Raw genomic sequence first — 17,856 nt, 5'->3', positions numbered from 1 at the left:
CCTAACCCTAACCCTAACCCTAACCCTAACCCTAACCCTAACCCTAACCCTAACCCTAACCCTAACCCTAACCCTAACCCTAACCCTAACCCTAATATAGCTCTTATATTATATATAAGCTATAGTCAAAGCCTTAACTCCTTTATATCTCTACTAGAACCTAGCTACTATTCTCTTAAGCTATATTAAATTGATAACTATTCTTCTTTCTACATAGCTATATTAATTACTGGGAGGTATTGACAGCGATACTATCAGGGAGGGAATGGCCGAACTCTCCTGCGGGGAATTTGAAGAGCGCTTTCGCGTCATTGATTTGGTCAATGGCCAAAGTCTAATGTGGTTTAAGGCTAACCGCCCACTCCAGCTCGGGCAGTATAGATTGGCTTTCTAATGACATCATGACTCAACTCGCTATATGAACAGTGAGGAAAGTCAATCAATCCATAGAATTTTGTGGGTGTATTCATTTTCATTTCACGCAGAATTATTGATTTCATTCTCAAACCATAGTTCAGACTAACATACGATGACCACATTATCAGATTATTGCGGCATTGAAGACTATGGGATTGTAGGCGATATGCACACCAGCGCCCTAGTCAGCAGAAATGGAAGTCTTGATTTCATGTGTTGGCCTGCATTTGATTCCCCATCTGTCTTCTGTCGCCTACTCGACACCGATCAAGGTGGTCATTTTTCAATCTTTCCAGTACCAGACATCAAACCACTCAGCAAACAAAGATATAAGCCCTACACGAATATGTTAGAGACGCGATGGATCCATGAGGATGGAGTGATTAGTCTTTTGGATTATTTTCCCGTTTCGGATAAGGCACCATCCCGTCAAACCGATCTTCTGTCCGGTTGGTGTCCCTGTAGGACATTACATGATCATCAGCTGCCACCGTGCCATTCAGGCATTGTGAGAAAAGTTGAATGCGTCCGTGGACAGATGGATATGATGGTGGAAGTGTTTCCAGCATTCAACTATGCGCGTGACAATCATGATGGAAGCTGGGTAATTGATAACAAGAGCAAGGGACAGCACCGACAATATCTTTTCAAAAGCCCGACACAACGCTTACAACTGAGTATCTACCTGGCTTCAAAGCCTTCATTAGGTAGTGACTCAGTAGTTAAAGCGGATTTCCAACAGAGACCCGGCCTCAAAGGACCAGGACTTTCCATGCGACTAAGTATAACAGAAGGACAGTCGGTGACCTTTGTCCTGCACAGTCCTGAAACGAAGCTTCCAGAGAGTTTGCTGGAGACATACTTGGATAGATTGGAACAAGAAACTGCCAGCTATTGGCGGCACTGGATTGGGCAATGTACATTTCGCGGCCATTATCGAGAGCAGGTGGAACGAAGTCTTCTAGTACTCAAGTTGTTGACATACAAACCCACCGGTGCGATCGTTGCAGCTCCAACATTCTACTTACCAGAGAGCATAGGAGGAGCCCGCAATTGGGATTACCGATATTCATGGGTTCGAGACGCAGCATTCGTTGTCTATGTCTTTCTTAAGAATGGCTATCCAAAAGAAGCCGAGGCATACATCAATTTCATTTTTGATCGAGTCTTCCCACCTATTGACCGCAATGTGAACGAGAGCGAACCATTTCTCCCGATAATGGTTACCATCAGAGGTGACTATGACATCCCCGAAAGCGAACTCGACCATCTAGAAGGATACAAGGGGAGTAAACCAGTACGGATTGGCAACGGAGCTGCCAGCCACAAGCAGCTTGACATCTATGGAGAGCTTATGGACAGTGTTTATCTGTATAATAAGCATGGAAATCCAATTTCCTATGAGCAGTGGCTTGCTGTAAGACGCATGATTAGCCATGTTGTCAAAGTACGGAACGAACCCGACAGATCGATCTGGGAGGTACGGGGTGGCATGAAAAATTTTGTCTATTCCAAAATCATGCTGTGGGTTGCCATGGATCGGGCGTTACGTCTTGCAGAAAAGCGATCGAATTTACCATGTCCTGAGCGGATTGAGTGGTTACGTGTGCGGGATGAACTCTATGATCAGATTCTAACAAAGGGGTACAGTATGCAGATGGATTCCTTCTGCATGAATTACGAGGATCAGAATAGGCTAGATGCTGCTGTTTTGATAGCTCCTCTCGTTTTCTTCATTGCACCAAATGACCCAAGATTCATCCGTACATTACAGAGAATTATGCTGCCTTCTTCAAAAGGTGGGCTATCGGTTGCAAATATGGTGTCTCGATATGACCACACTAAGGTGAACGATGGTATATCTCCTCTTCTCGGTTCATCAATCATGATTTACACGCTCACATAGGTTCAATGACAGGCGTCGGTGGCCGCGAGGGCGCCTTCGTGATGGTGACATTCTGGCTAGTCGAAGCAATGATGCGTGTTGGTCTCCTTTCTATCTTTACGGGTGTTTGTCTGCTAATACCGTTCCGGAAAGGCTTCAAAATGCATGCCCTACCATGTGGTTGATCCGTTTTACCGAGGTCTGCGAGAGTCAGCAGTGACTCATTTTGACAATATGCTTCTGTTCGCGAATCACTTGGGACTTTTCTCAGAAGAAGTGGCCATATCCGGGGAACAGATTGGCAACACCCCCCAAGCCTTCAGCCATTTGGCCTGTATAAGCGCCGCGATGAATCTTAGTCTCGAACACTGAACCCCCATATATCTTGCGCTTTTATTACCAATGTATATCATTGTTCCAAATCCCGGTCCGTTCTCTCTTAAAACCTAATAATAATGTCCCCTGTCTTCTTACGTAAATAGTCCACCACTGTAACATGCATGCAGCTAGGAAGGAACAACATTGATGAAGATCTGTCTAACTGCCTACGCGCGAGCGAGAAGAAGGTCGACGATAGTCACCACCTAGGCGAACCCAACCGGCAGAAACGGCGCCCGTGGCTACTATAGCTGTGCGGCTGCGGCACATCCCAAGAGGGCAGATACCAAAGAACCATGTGGGGATAGCCAGAGCTGTTGCGATAACTGCGCGAATGGCAAATACACCATTGTTTCCAACGGCGATTCCATTTACCTTGGATATATTGGGGAGGATAGAAGTTATGTCCTTGTCAATTGCGCCGGCGCGCATGAGCGTGTCACTGATATCTCGCCTTTTCAAGGTGGGGGTGCATGGGGCTGCGATGACAGTTATGTCGTGGCCAGTGACAATTTTGAAAGTTCAATAGCCAGTGCCAGAGCCTAAATGGCAAGCCTACCTACTCAAAGCGCAATCTCTTAAAGCAGGAGGCTATTGAAGATGCCGCGCGTTAGGGGGCTTTGATTTGATTTGGCTCAAGTTGTCTTGAGGAGATTTTAAGCTGTATTGAGGGGAACAGGAAATATGTATATTGGTAAACTGGAAATAGTACCCTATAGTTTATTTAATCGATAACTGATATAATTCATACTATGTAATGAATGAGTTTATGTTTTTAAATAAATGAATACCATCTTAAAACCTATGGTTCTAAACTCATCTACTATAATATGAACGGCCCTAACAGAAAGGTGAAATTCAAAGTTGGGATTCATTCCAACAGTCAAAGGTGTTTACCTCCGCCTGTTAGATGATTAGATCGCTGTCTATAAAGACCTAGTAGCTATGAGACAATCCAAACTAACTAGAATTGATTTGCATGTGAATTTTTGTTGGAGCTGCGTGAGGATAAAATACTGATTTTATAGGTTGCTAATAACAAGATCTGCTAAAGGATAGCACTCAGGGGTATATTATTGGCTTTTGCATGGATGCCATCGCCGTGCAATCCGCCGAGTGCAGTGGTAGCATATAATCAAAGATATAAGTTCGAGGACTTTTGGATCATTGCCACATCCAATAAACAGACCTGTCCGCCAGGGTATATATCTTTTGGTTTTGGGGATACTGAACCCAACAGTGACCAGTCTGCTGTCTGGCGAGATGGTCAACGAATTGATCTGTCTCAGTGACTCAGAGAAGATACATGTGCTGTGTATCTCCATTTCAGCTTAGTCAAAGATATTCACAGTATTACGTTCGGATCAGGGGAAAAGCCAATAGTCCTAACCTTGCTGGAATGGCTTTAGGATGACGGAGGAAGTCCCTGCGATGCAGATCCCATAGCGTGATAGATCCATCATCGCATCCAGCCACGAGAAACCTTGCGTTAGCTGAAAATTACAAGTAGCGAATGGCCCTTGTAGTGGGGCTGTGAAGAAGATGAGCCTCCCCAGTTTTCAAATTTCATACTCCGATGCGTCCTTTGACAGTCACGGAGGCAATGGTTTCACCATTCCCTGTGAAGAATCCCAATATAGTGGTTCGGTCTCTCTGTCCTTCGAAATGAGCGCGTACATTTCTGGTCATCGTATCAAAAACACGGACTGAGCGATCTGAGTTGCCACGAGCCAAAAGCGAACCTTCTGGCGAGAAGGCCATGGCCTGAATCTTCATGCTTGGTATCATCGCTCCCTTGGACCCCTCCCGAAATTGCTTCTTGTATCGAATGCTGCGTTGTTTCTTACCCTTGTAAAAAATTCCATACTTGTACTTTGCCATTGGGTCGGGTGTTCTTGGACGTATTGTCTTGTTATCCGTGGAGAAGGATTTAGCGGAGACTTGCGCTGAGCAATTGCCAATTCAATGATGCCTCGCCCAGTAAAATAGTTTCCCACAATTGCCTGGCCAAGCCAGTCTCAATAGAAAGAGTAGTCCATCGTGGGAAAATGCTAAGGAGGTAACTGACCCGAGTTCCGAAGCATCTAGCCGGATATGACCGAGGAATTGGGGCACTTGCTCAGTTGGCGTGTTAGTGCTTTTTTCATATTGAGTGTCAAAAAATTCTGGAGCATGAATGCTGCCCCGATCAAGAGCTTTCAGTCCACTATATGCAACTGGTTCCTTTGTCAACTTGGTCCGGCAAGTTTTGTGTGACTGCTCCCAGTGTACTATGGACCATTGCCCCTTTGTTACTGTTGTTGCGTCTTACTGATGCTAATCTTGAGACATATTGTGTAACGGTTTCTCGTGGCTCCTCAGATCTCAACTTGTTAGTGCTCGACCAATTCTATAGCAAAGCAGCACGGGCTGATATACGGTGTTCGGGATTTGCAACCAACAGCCGCATTTAAAACGACCGGCATCGGCGGCGACACCAAACTCGTGAAATGTCTTGGTGGGAAATGTCTTCGTCCCATCCACATAGCTTTTGAGAGTATTCAAATCGTCGAATGGTCTCTTCGCGGTCAGCAGGCGAAGTGCTATCTCACCCACTGACCACATATCCGCACTTAAGTCAAATGAGAGTGCCCACTCTTCTCGCCATTTGATAAGACCAACCAGCTCTGGCACAAGACTATCGGATGAATTTTGCGGCTGTGTTAGATCAACGATCACCCCCTATTAGTAGTACTAGTAGGAAATCTCTGAGCGACTTTTGTACTCACACTCAGTTTTAAGTTACCATGAGCAGATTCATCCTCATGAATAACTTCTAGACCCCTCGGAATATAAGAAGTAACGTATTGCGATTCGAATTCATATAATGGCGATTCCATGTACTGGTTAACAGACCTATGTAGAAATTCTCAATGGCAATAAATAATGACCGTTCATTCACGTACCATCCCAAACATTTGATAAAAAATGCATCATACTTCCTTGTGAGTCAATATAAGTTAGCACCATTCACTCAATCATGTACCTTTCTATGGCAAACCTCCCTATAGCTTCCAGTTCATGATGATAGTCAGTCGGTCGACTTGTGTCTCCTTCACTATCAGAATTCGTTTTCGCTGTCATCGCCCGGCTTTTGCTGTAGCCAGACCTGTCCCCACCATCCCCTACTTAGACACTTCTCCTGCTTCCACTTCTCTTCCCAGTGCCGGACATGTTCTGGAGTTAATTCCGCCTGGAGCTTTGACCATCGGACGAGACCTGACAATGCTGCCATTTGCATAGCCCTTCATCAGTCGCGATACACTATACGACGGAGAGATAGCAAGTAAATAAGCACATCACAACGTGGGTTCAAAGTCCTAAACCCCTGAGACTAACGAGGCTGAGGAAGGAAGTATGAATCCTATTCTAAGGGCTAATAACGTAGAACTTCTATCTAGAAATCCAACAGCCAAGTAGAAGAGTATTGCGCCATGATGGTGGTTTGTGAGGGTGAAGGTAATCGATTGCTATTTCTTAAAATTTTCAAACAGCTGATCTCGTGAATGTAAATACCATAGATACCACATTTTCTGCCGAAAAGGTGATTTTATAAGTAAACCCCTACTGAGCAGAAAGATCAAACCCCACCTTCCCCCGCCAGTGACCCGATTTCTTCATTTCGACCTTAGCACTGACTTAGTTTCTACACACATCTGAGGATATGAAGAGTTACTGAACCCCCCTGCTTAATATTAATATGAGCTTCGGATCGATATTTGCCATCAACCTATTGCTTACATCACCACCGCAGGCTTCCTGGTTCTGTATGGTGGTTGGTTTGCCTTGCTTCCGTCGATAGGCCAGTACAATTGGCTGCCATCGCGCGTTCCTTCAATATGTTGATTTATGAGTAGATGACACACGTCTTTTGAGTTCCATCCTTTGGAAGGTAATATCTTAATTATCGCCACGATGAATTAAATGCAGCAAAGGAAGCATCAGTTCTGGGGATCGTTTCCAAAGGACGTTATACTATATATAACGCGTTCGATTATAGTATCTGCATACGCCAGTTTCAAAAAATCGTAATAACTAATGACTACAGCTTAGCAGTAGGATGCAACAGATGCTTCATCTCAGAGTTGGGATACTCCACGTTCGCCGAGGAATCAGGTCGCTGACGATCCCAAGCCCACTTCTCCACCAACTCAGGCTCAAGTTCACCCTCCAGCATCTGAGTGACATATTTTCCAAGAACAGGGAAGAACTTGTAGCCGTGAAATGAGCCGCATGTGGCAATGAAAAGACCCTTTGAGGCGGAGTGGGGGGAGATAATAAAGTCTGAAGTGGTTGTAAAGGCGTCCCTTCGAACGGTTAGATCCTCATTTTGATTTCGATGAACGGGCACTACTTGACCTACCAGCAGATTCTGTGTTTTGTCATTTCCCATGTCGCGCTCTCGGGTCCGTACCAGAGGTTCCTCGCCTCAACGATATCTTGCTTCAATGGTCCCGGAACCTTCCACTGGTTATAGTCGTGTGTCGGTGGAGGTGAGGAGATAAATTGACCAGGAAGCACTTCGCGAGTGTTTGTGAAAATCTTTGATCCCCACCACTTCATCTCTCCGTCCTTGGTAGGGGGCAAACTACCGATGAAAGGCTTGCCTATAAAATATTAGCGTGATCACTAGAATCTCTTGCTGAGAAACCATACCTTCATCGGGCGTATAGCCCTGGAAGCCAACAGGCATATCCTTGTACTTCTCATACTGTTCTTTCCTAAGCTGCGCCATCCCTGTCGTAATACCAGCAGCCAAGATGCGCTCTCCAGCCCGCAAACCAGGATTCCTGCTCTTCGCAGCACTCCATTCCAACAAAGTGGGCGTGAATGCACCAGCCGCAATGATAGTGTGAGTAGCAGATAGGGCCTGGCCACTCTTTGTCTTAACACCAGTGCAAGAACCGCGTCCGTCAAACTCCAAAGAAGCTACCTCCGCTGTAACATATTTCACACCTAGTTCGATACACCGTTTCGTCACCGCTCGCAAGGAGTCACCAGCAGCAGCCCACCCACTGGCCCTGTTAATCAGCACCTCCTTCACTCCTGTATAATCGGCATTATCAAAGATGCCACCGTACAACTTCCTAGCCTCAGCAACAGGTAAAGCAATGATATCGTCGTTCCTCCCCAGCTCCTTGTGATTGTTAATCACATTCTGAGCATAATCACTCCGGCAAGTCCAGTAGACACCTGTCTGATGGAAGTGTGGCTGCCAAAGTGGATCGGATTTGAAGGTGTCCTGCGCTTCAAGAGCTAATTTGCAATAGACTTTGTCGTCATAATCCGCACGGACAACCTTGTTCCAGTCCCACGATGCAGCTACGCGCGATTCCGCATCGTATGCATCTCTATCGATGAGGGTGATTGAGGCATTGGGGTATTTTCGAATGAGATGGTAGGCTGTTGAGACACCGAACACGCCCGCACCGATAATGAGGTATGAGGGGTTCGAAGCTGGAGCCATTATGTCACCAGATGAGATTTCTTTGGTGTTGGTCACTGCGCAACCGTACTCCAGTTCTGTTCGATTGTAGGTAAATGGGATGGGTCCAGGCATCTATACACGAGAGTATGTAGTATTGAGGTTGGTAAATTGATGATTTATGCTAGAGTTAGATGGGCCTTTTTTATGTATTTATTTTGCATGGCCCGCACTCGGTTTCGCTGTGCCGGTCCGGGAAACCCCGAGCCGATCATGAGGGGCTCTTATTTTAGGACGCGGGTCGGATGTACAAAAGTAGACATGTTTTCCCGCCCCGCAAAACCCGCCCCAAACCCATCCCAACCTGCTGCAGGGTAGGACTTTTTTACCCACTACAGGTTTAGGGAACTCACTAAGTTCAACTGCAGCTGTGTGTTACAGCACTCTGATCAACAGCTATAGAGGTGCTCCCGGACCCAACACTATGACAGTGTCCCTTACACATATATCTGTAGTGGATCTACTGTATTTTTCCTATAGATTTACTATCTACTATATCTTACTCTACCTATTCACTGCACCTTAACTTTTCCACTATCATACTAATCTATATAAGATTCTATTTGAACTGGTACTATTTAAACTATTACTACACATACTTTCTAGCTATCTAAAACAAAAAGTTTTTTCCTCTATATAGTAGTAGTAAGACCTAAGCCCGCCTATCTAATATAGACTCACTCCTTATCTACTACATATCTAATCTACACCTACTCCTTAGTTACCTATCTCCTATCGAGGGTGTTTTTGGACCTGACCTACACTAATCGAGGGTGTCTCCTATATATATATCGGTGGATCTACTGTATTTCTCCTGCAGATTGGAGGAATTCTTAATAGGACCTTCACAAACGTCCCACGCTTAGTTAAGTCCATCATTGATACTCTTCTATTAGGCCAGAAGGTCTGGCGATCACCGATCGGCAACTACTCTGTCGTTGATTAAAGGGTATACTACAACCTAAATCATTAAGATATTCTGGTCTTATATCCACAAACTTCAAGTAAAGACAACCTAAGCGTCCAGAGTACAGCGTTTGATTGAAAATACATATATTGTAACACGACCACTAATATCGCATCCATCAGTCTAAATGCCTCCTATTTTAACGATCCCGCGTACAATGGCAGTTATCTCTAAGAGCGAGCCACAGTGTCAAAAGTGTAGGTGGCCAGGTTAATGGCAGGGCGGGTCTCAGGGGTGTAGTACAAGTTGTACTGCTGACCCCACTCAGGGTGGTTGACACCGTCGATCCATCCCTCGGGCTCAATAGCGAAGCAACCATACTTCTCAACGAATGGCGCAGCACCCTTGTCCTTGGTGTTACGCTGGGCCTGGGAAGCCTTGACGGGGATAGATCCATCCATGTTAAGGCAGGTGAAGAACTGGACGGCGGGCTGGTTGGTGGCAACCTCCATGCTGATTCCGGTGGTGCTGGAATTGATGCGGAGGGCGGGAACGAGGGCGTCAGGAGCGGGGGAGGTTACAGGATCGCGGTCGATGATAAAGCAGCTATCAATGCCGATATCAGTACCGACGAGACCTGCAGTCTTGTTGATGTCTTGGCCAACGATCTTGCCAGTAGTGAAGTTCAAGGCTCCGCCGTTCTGGTCAACGGTCGAGATGGCACCAGTGGGGACTTGAAGGCTGTCTGAGGCGATGAAGCGCTCAGACAAGGGCAGCTGCAACCAGGTGTCATTGAGGATAGTCTCCTGCTTGAAGCCGTTCAGGTTCCAGTAGATGTGGTTGGAGAGCATGATGGGAGTCTTCTGGGTCAGAGCCTCCGAAACCAGCTTGGTGGTCAAGCGGGGCAAGCCGTTGTGGTTGTCGACGCTGAAAGTGGCGGTGGTGAGAACATCGCCAGGGAATCCCTCAGTTCCATTCTTGTCGTAGTAAGAGAAACTGACAGACGAAGGAGAAGAGGCAACCACAGTCCAGTTGCGCTGGTCGTACCCAATATTACCGCCGTGAAGGGTGTACAGGCCCTTCTGGTTCTTGGGAATGTGGTACTCGATGCCATCCATGGTGAAAGTGCCGTTCCTGATACGATTGGCAATACGGCCAATGGTCGCTCCAAAGACAGTATGGACGGTCTGGGAGTCGTTCAGGTACTGACGCGAGTCATCATAGCCAACAGCAACATCTTGCACGTTTCCATCTCTATCAGGGACCAGAACGGAGGTCAAGCGAGCTCCATAGGGAATGAACTTGGCAGTGATCTTGTCTGCGGTGAGGGTGTAGACCTTGAATGGATCAAGAGAGGATCCTGACTGGGTGGAATTCTGGGCCAGCGCAACCGGCGCGAACAGAAGGGCCGCAAGGGCGTGTTTGAGCTGCATGTTTGATGTACAGGTAGTACCTGACAGGCAAGAGGAGACAGGGAAGTATTGTACAAAAGATCTGGTAAGAACAAAAAATCACGGGGAAAGAAAGGGGGTTTTGAGGGAGATGATTGCAGAAGGGGAAATATCGCGTCAGAAGAATAACATTTGAATCAAGGTTGAGCGGATATTACATTCCAACCGTCAGCTGTGGTCGGCATGCCGACCGAACCACTGGCAGCATCGAAGCAGACCACGCCCGCTGTGCCAGCAGCTCACCGAACCCGGTGGGGTCTGACCGTGCTTTTCGTGTTTTATTCGTGATCTCGGCGGTTCAATCTCGGCTCGGGTGCGATATCGCGGGCTATGAGGGTTGCCGTGACGAGAATGATCGACGCCATGTATGTCACTGTCTTAATGCCAGGGCATAATTGCCCATAATCTTCAGCTTCTTTTTCCAAGGTCCCTGTCGCCAAGCAGTGGCCAAGACCTCTAGCAACCGCCAAGAGAGCATCCACGATCTAGGACCAATGATTGATGCGTCTAGTGGCCAGCTGGCAAACACTATTGAAATAAAGGCCTACCGTATTTGCAAGGTTCTTGATCAGTTGGGCAGGCTTGAGTTTCTGTGCAAATTGCCCGAGATATATCCCGTGCCTTTCGGGAACATTTCCATCCTTCTCCAGATCGTTTTGGCTGTATGAAGTGCGCCGTAGCTACTAACAACTGGCTTTTGTTGATTCGTATTTACTTTCCACTATCAAATCCCCCGACTGTCGCCTGCCCAACTGCCAGCTCCAATTGATTCATGACACGTATTCCATCCTGTATGATTATATTGCTAGTACAACTTGACGAACTGAGACATTTGGTGTTGGCGTTGTTGGCCACTATCCCCAATCGCCTAGAGTGGTGGCACTTGACTGAGATGGGTGGAATGTATATCTGAACATGTTTCAAGCCTCGACCGTTGTGTATATCTACAAGTTCGCTATCACAACATAAGCGTATAACTGGTCGGTTATCTACACCAAGCCCATTGCGGTTTGAAGACTTTAGTTAACCAGATTGTGCGAATTGGCTTATCCTGATATCAAATTTACCGGATTAGGGAAATGCCTTAACACTGTCTTTTGATCCCACGACTGAAAGCATCTGTTGCGACCTATTTTTACAGTCCAGCGTTTGCGATTCTCATGTGGCTGGGTTGCCCTCGGTATTCTGTTTCACCATATCGTATGCGATGCGTCTGGCTTTATCCACCTCGTTCGAGATCTTGCCACCATGTGTCGAGACTTAAAATATGCTGAGGTTCCGGCTCTCCCCCGTTCTCTGGGAATCCATTCGTATCTGCGCAAGCTATCGGCTTTGTCTCATGAAGAACGACAGGAGGCGCTCAGACACCAGCCGTCCACGTTTCGCCTAAGCGAATAATACAGGACCATCTAACGATCTTATCCAAAAATCGAGTCTTTTACCACGAAGTTCCACATCTCAAGGCGAGTGACTAGGCGTGTGCTGCGCTTCTCCTGCCATCTTTTGAAATACCTCAAAGAACTGGCAACTGACCCGGAAGAAGAAAGCTGGGTATCTACCTTTGAAGCCCTTTCGGCAAATCTATATCGGTATGTTTATCGCGCACAGGCTCGGCTGTTGAAGTCCAACGGCATTATAGAATCTGAAGTGGCTTCTTGTTTCTCTCGAGGATTCTGGGTCCCCAACGATCTACGCGGACCAGCAGATCTCAATCTTTCAGGGCGATACTTTCCGAACCATATTGCACCTATGATTCTTCCCGAGTCATCAAAGTTATCGATTGATGTCAATTTTACTCTTGTGGGGCATTTATAGCGTATCCATTCAGATGAACAATTTCGTAAATAATACTGCTGATATCATTACCAACCACAAAATGCCAATAGATATTCACTGGGTTTTTGTATATATAAGTCGTGTATAAAAATTGACGCAATCTCAAGGAGTGTTGCGGATAAGAGAATAGAGCATTTGATCGCCGACGATCCTTTGTCTCGAACCGATCACAGGGTAATTCATTAATTATCCTTGAGCCTTGATCGACAACGTAGTCAGCTTGCCCGCTTACATTCTGAACTAATCAGTCATCATGCGTCACGTAAATTCAGACTTTGAGGCCCGAGGGTATAAGTCTCCCATAGCAAAGCTATAAGCCTAATTGCCAAAATAAGCACGGCAGCTTGTCTCCCGGACTTTCTATCCAACTACCTTGCAAAATGGCGTCCTCGCTTGAGCTGTTTCCTCTACGTCCAATGGACCATGCTCTACCAGTAAACTATTTTTCAGTCCTGGGTCCGAAGCCATGATAGCATGGTTGCTCCCGACAGTCGAAGGATTCTGAGTTGCCTGTAGAAACACTGCCACGAATTCGGTGGTGGTCGATGAGCCGCCTCGGTCTGGCGTGGCGATTTTTCTGGCCAGAAGACCTTTCAAAACCGCAACTACTCGGGTTTGCAGATCCGGACAGGAACCGTAGCGCTCTAGAATGGCCGCTGCATCTCGGATGGTAGCTGACGGTTTGACGATCCCTTTGCGAGTCAGATCGTCGGCGGATCCATGCACATTCTGATACTCGCTGACGCAATGCCGGATACATTTTCCGCATATGCTGTCTCCTGACGACCGAGACCGAATCGATCCAACAAGATCGGCTCCTGAGATTGACGTATTCGTTAACAGTGATGAGGAGATTCCGGCCTTGCGAGCCAAATGCGAGTATATTGCGGTTCATGGTATCCCCATGGACAAGGTGAATGGGGACCCTACGTAACGCCCCGCCACCCCAATGGCTCCTAGAGAGCATTTCCCTCCAGGGATTGAGCCTCTTAGATCCTGTTCCCGAACACCTAATTGAAAAGTACGATTTCATTCACCTTCGTCTCCTTATCCTTATCGTTCAAAACAGCGATCCTGTCCCTATTATCAAAAATGCAGACCGCATGCTGAAACCAGGCGGGAATATTCAATGGGATGATCTGAACTACCCAGACACGAATATTTTCAAGGTCGATTCAGAAATACAGATGCCCGCCTTGGACGAGCTTCGCCAATTTGTCTACTCCAAATGGACAGCATGATTAGGTTCTTGAACTGCCCAGTATCCTCAAGAAAAACGGCTTTGTTAATGCACACCTTAGCCATTATCGCGATGACAAGGCATTTTATCAAACTCTGATTACCATCCCATGATCATGGAAGAGTTTGCCAATCGATTACAGAGAACGGGGAAGACTGGTGACGTGGAAAATATCTATTGGTTGATTGAGGATGTTTCGATCGAGGCTCAGAAGGGAGCAGGTCTGTTGATGCCTAGAGTTGTTGTTGTTGCAAAGAAGAGTAGTTAGATAAATTTGTACATTGATAGAATAGAAAATATTCAGCAGGGCCTTCTTAAGTGATGTTTACTTATAAATCCTTAAGCAAGCTATCTAAGATTACTACATTTAACCTCTATTAAATGACTACTTTTAACAGTAGATTTCAATTTAGACTCTGGCTTGATAAACGACGACACGAAATATCTCTGATTCTTGGTTTTTTTAAGGCGCGCCCAGGTTCCTCCAAGTTAGAGTGACCCTGATCAGCTGCCGTGATATCCAAAGAGCCGCAACATTGGTTACTAAGTATCTGAAGTAGTAAAAAATATTCATACGAGAAAAAGAATGAGATGAGATACAATAGGGGAATACTTCTTGGACTAGGTAAGCCTGGTTAAATTACATTGTGTATATTGAGGATGCTCTATCTTTCTTAGCTTACAATGATGGAGACTTCGGTATTAAGAGGAAATATATATTGAATGGTAAGGCCAGTAACTATGTGGAATAGAGCAGCCCCGTCCTCAATAAATATTTATTACTAATTAACTACTAGATAACAGAGCATAGAAATAACTATTAGAACTCCATTACATATATGGTTTATTCATCAGCAACTTCGAAAATTCCAAATAAGCGAAAATCAAGGTCTTCGGTGTTCTTCAGTTCGGCGAAGTGGGCAGCATATTGCTTCGAGAAATGTACGATTGTGCTGCTAGCGAAGGTCCTGTTCAAAAAGTAATCTGGTACATGAGAAGAACATAATTTTTTACATGCATCCATCACTGTTCAATCCATATAGTTTTCAGTTCAGATCGACCAAACAATCGATTTGGTCCAGTTCGAGAGAAATAGGACTGTTCCATGGATGAACTCAAGGCTGGCCAATAGGAAACAGCTGGGACCCACTAATCGGCACCACACCGCTCCATTGACAGCAGCCTTGACAGCCAAGTTGTCAGTGCCTCAGAATCTGCTCCTTTTCCATTCCATCACCGCATCGGATATAATGCGCCTGCTAAATGCAACAACTCGCAGGCTGGAAGAGTTCACGGACCATGAACTTCCCAAATATGCCATTCTGTCGCACACTTGGCAGAAAGATGAGGTCTCCTTTCGAGACATCCACACGTCGAAAGCGACGGATAAGAAAGGATATGTCAAGATTCGGTCTTCCTGCAAGCGTGCTCTCCGAGATAGGTTGAAATATGTATGGGTGGATACTTGCTGCATTGACAAGAGGAGTAGTGCAGAGCTGTCCGAGGCGATTAACTCGATGATGAGTTGGTATGAGCATTCGGAAGTGTGCTATGTTTACCTTGCTGATGTGCCTCCGTCCTCCGAGCTTGTTTCGGACTTATCGTCATTTAAGCAGAGTCGATGGTTTACTCGAGGATGGACTCTGCAGGAGCTTCTTGCTCCTCCCAAACTGGTGTTTCTGGCTCAAGATTGGTCGTTGCTGTTTGCTCGTGAAACTGTGGCAGGCACCATCAGTGAGCTTACCGGAATCAGTGCTTCCTTCCTAGAAGTGAGAGAGAATCGCGGTGGTTTCAGACACATGCTAAACTCAAGAAGCATAGCGGAACGAATGAGCTGGGCATCTAAGCGTAAGACCAGTCGAGACGAAGACATAGCTTATTCACTTCTGGGGATTTTTGGTATCACCATGCCAATTCTATACGGAGAGGGAACCAACGCCTTTTTCCGACTGCAACAAGAGATAATGAAACACTCCGATGACCAATCGTTATTTTCCTGGAACTTTGTGGAATACAACAACGAATCCGGTAATAACCGGCCAACAACACGGTTAGTGTCCGTTGATCAAGCCATGATGATATCTGTCCACAATCCCGAAAGGTCTGGTGTCCTCGCCAGCTGTCCAGCAGCATTTTCACAATGCGGTGACATTGTTCCCTGCAACTTTGGCAAACCAACACCGCCTTTCTCCATCACCAACAAAGGTCTTAGTATGGAGATCCCACTTCTCACCACAGGTGATACATCGGTTGCACTTCTTCAATGTCAATTCAAGAAAGACCCTACTACCTTACTTGCTCTTCCGGTGGATTGTTTACAAGACAATATCTACGCCCGAGCCAAGTCACCCATATGCGTGGTTGGGCATAAAACATGGCAGGAATGGCCACAAACTCAATTATATCTAGCCCCCAGCCCTGAATTCATCAGCAACAGGGTTGAAGCTCCAGAATATACCGTCATTATGAAAACTGTGCCGTCAGACCTGCGCATCGGCGATGTACTTACCTATTTTCCTCCCCAAGAGCTGGGCTCTATGGTGTTGATGGAGTGTAACAGAAGTAGCATCTGCGCTGAGAGTAGGGAAGTCTTTGTTCGGTTCGAGAGCAGAAACGGTGATTGTCAACCATTCATTCTTGGTTTCCATCTCACATTGAAACCGAGTAGACCTTCGATTCTGTCTTTAAACATCCAACCAAGGGACAATGCTGTCCCAACCTGCCGGTTTCTACCTCTCAGAAAGACAGACTACCCATCCTTGGAAGCCCTGCAGCAATGGATGCAGAGTACACTACATCAAGCACAGAAGGGAGAACCCTCTATTCCATATTCGGCAAATGTTGCAACCGAAACATTCTTTGGAAAACGTCTTTTCAGTATCCATGTCACTTCCGCGCGTGCTAGCAGACAAAGGCGACATATGGGTGAATACACATTGAGTGACTTGGCTAGTTTTCTGCATCGAATTGCGACTGGTCACCCACACGTGCATAGGCTTCGTCAAAGGTGGCTACACGTCCTAAAAGCCTACCAAGCCCATAGCATCCCCTATTTCCGTTCTCTGTTTCGAATAGCTGTACTTTCGCCTTTGATCCTCACCTTCCTCATTGATATCCTAGCTAGGAGGTCTTTTGCACTAGCTATTCGAATGGCAAAGTTTCTTTGGAGGAACGAGGAGGTTCCTGCGCTATTAGCCTGGCCAGTGTATTTGCTCTTCGAATACTCATCCATCAAGGAGCTTATCAACAAGGGGACTCCCCGATACGTACATGGAAAAAACGCTATGAGGGTTCTGTTTCTGTATATCTGCTGCAGGTGCCTACCAGCACATTTCTTACTCGATCTTATTGGGGAGGAAGGCTGAGCTGGATACTGGAATATTCGCTGGCACGCTTTCCGCTTCGTTACATTTTTTTTTGTTTTTTATGATGCATTATACGCGGCAACAGCTCTGATTTCCATGTCAATATAATCTATCCCCTTTATATTGCTCGGTGTATTTACAGGCGCCAAAGCTCCTTCAAAGTCCCTTTTGCCTGCAGAAACGGCCAGCCAAGATCAGACTCTGCGCCCGAGAGCAGCTGCACCGAAATTTTAGTCCCAATTGGACCATTGAATAACTCTCCGCATATTACAATGACCAGTCCAGCACTGATCTGCGCCTGCACAAACTCAGAATTTGACATTAAAGCTCTAGAAATTACCTTGTTGCTATCTCGTATATGTTCGTCGTTGCAGTATCCCATCCTAGTCTGTTGAATCCGTGTAAGGCAACTCTGGGTATAGTAGGCAGGTTAAAAAAACACGCGCAAGGTCAATGTACTGCCGTGCTGCAACATGGTAGTCATTTGCATGCCAAATATGGGGAAATGGATTAGATGTAGGAATATGTTTCTGCAAGCAAATAGCACGGAAGGATTCAGGACACAGACGTTTTCAGTCGTTGATATATTGCATGAGAGGCTCTCATTCTCGCTGTGATAGGATGTTCTTCCCACAAGCAAAATCCGTTGGATCTCAGGACGCATCAATATCGAAGTAGACAAATGCCGGTAGTTCAGAGCATCTGATCCGAGGCGGCCTTGCAATCGTCGTTATCTGTGAACTTCTTTAGGGTCAACAGAGCTTGAAGCGAGGCCAGGAATGTTGAGATGGTGCTTGGACAGTGTATGGAACGTCGTAGGCTGCGGCCAGAGGACCTTAAATTATGGATTTTT

General features: G+C 46.2%; 8 protein-coding genes across 8 annotated transcripts; 3 read left to right on the top strand and 5 right to left on the bottom strand.

Moving 5' to 3' along the window:
• Positions 1 to 467: 467 nt before the first annotated feature.
• ASPWEDRAFT_37849 (glycoside hydrolase family 15 protein) lies at positions 468 to 3,044 on the top strand. The gene is made up of 4 exons (XM_040834768.1): positions 468 to 2,273; positions 2,336 to 2,400; positions 2,456 to 2,729; positions 2,784 to 3,044. Exons 1-3 carry the CDS (start codon positions 530 to 532, stop codon positions 2,672 to 2,674), a joined length of 2,028 nt encoding a protein of 675 aa, XP_040693652.1. The 5' UTR covers positions 468 to 529; the 3' UTR covers positions 2,675 to 2,729; positions 2,784 to 3,044.
• Positions 2,840 to 4,561, bottom strand: ASPWEDRAFT_169798 (uncharacterized protein; the record flags this gene model as incomplete). The annotated part of the gene is made up of 3 exons (XM_040830520.1): positions 2,840 to 3,159; positions 4,071 to 4,173; positions 4,253 to 4,561. 3 exons carry the CDS (start codon positions 4,559 to 4,561, stop codon positions 2,840 to 2,842), a joined length of 732 nt encoding a protein of 243 aa, XP_040693651.1.
• A 325-nt stretch (positions 4,562 to 4,886) lies between these two features.
• ASPWEDRAFT_25759 (uncharacterized protein) lies at positions 4,887 to 5,803 on the bottom strand (the record flags this gene model as incomplete). The annotated part of the gene is made up of 5 exons (XM_040832772.1): positions 4,887 to 5,069; positions 5,099 to 5,401; positions 5,449 to 5,575; positions 5,626 to 5,661; positions 5,706 to 5,803. 5 exons carry the CDS (start codon positions 5,801 to 5,803, stop codon positions 4,887 to 4,889), a joined length of 747 nt encoding a protein of 248 aa, XP_040693650.1.
• Positions 5,804 to 6,289: 486 nt separating this feature from the next.
• On the bottom strand, positions 6,290 to 8,332 carry ASPWEDRAFT_37848 (NAD(P)/FAD-dependent oxidoreductase). Its single transcript, XM_040834767.1, has 3 exons — positions 7,376 to 8,332; positions 7,083 to 7,326; positions 6,290 to 7,026 (listed from the first exon to the last, which is right to left on the bottom strand). Exons 1-3 carry the CDS (start codon positions 8,277 to 8,279, stop codon positions 6,762 to 6,764), a joined length of 1,413 nt encoding a protein of 470 aa, XP_040693649.1. The 5' UTR covers positions 8,280 to 8,332; the 3' UTR covers positions 6,290 to 6,761.
• A 792-nt stretch (positions 8,333 to 9,124) lies between these two features.
• ASPWEDRAFT_37847 (aldose epimerase family protein) lies at positions 9,125 to 10,733 on the bottom strand. Its single transcript, XM_040834766.1, has one exon. The coding sequence runs from the start codon at positions 10,542 to 10,544 to the stop codon at positions 9,342 to 9,344; it is 1,203 nt and encodes a 400-aa protein (XP_040693648.1). The 5' UTR covers positions 10,545 to 10,733; the 3' UTR covers positions 9,125 to 9,341.
• A 1,923-nt stretch (positions 10,734 to 12,656) lies between these two features.
• ASPWEDRAFT_169795 (uncharacterized protein) lies at positions 12,657 to 13,293 on the bottom strand (the record flags this gene model as incomplete). The annotated part of the gene is made up of 3 exons (XM_040830519.1): positions 12,657 to 12,716; positions 12,771 to 13,090; positions 13,143 to 13,293. 3 exons carry the CDS (start codon positions 13,291 to 13,293, stop codon positions 12,657 to 12,659), a joined length of 531 nt encoding a protein of 176 aa, XP_040693647.1.
• A 22-nt stretch (positions 13,294 to 13,315) lies between these two features.
• Positions 13,316 to 13,639, top strand: ASPWEDRAFT_169794 (uncharacterized protein; the record flags this gene model as incomplete). Its single annotated transcript, XM_040830518.1, has 1 exon — positions 13,316 to 13,639. One exon carries the CDS (start codon positions 13,316 to 13,318, stop codon positions 13,637 to 13,639), a length of 324 nt encoding a protein of 107 aa, XP_040693646.1.
• Positions 13,640 to 14,578: 939 nt separating this feature from the next.
• On the top strand, positions 14,579 to 17,071 carry ASPWEDRAFT_736959 (uncharacterized protein; the record flags this gene model as incomplete). The annotated part of the gene is made up of 2 exons (XM_040839365.1): positions 14,579 to 14,617; positions 14,682 to 17,071. 2 exons carry the CDS (start codon positions 14,579 to 14,581, stop codon positions 17,001 to 17,003), a joined length of 2,361 nt encoding a protein of 786 aa, XP_040693645.1. The 3' UTR covers positions 17,004 to 17,071.
• Positions 17,072 to 17,856: the final 785 nt, after the last annotated feature.

This window comes from Aspergillus wentii (assembly GCF_001890725.1).
Source record: "Aspergillus wentii DTO 134E9 unplaced genomic scaffold ASPWEscaffold_2, whole genome shotgun sequence".
Classification (NCBI taxonomy): Eukaryota; Fungi; Ascomycota; class Eurotiomycetes; order Eurotiales; family Aspergillaceae; genus Aspergillus; species Aspergillus wentii.
Note: the sequence above shows the minus strand (reverse complement) of the source record. Positions and strands in the feature narration are given on the sequence as shown.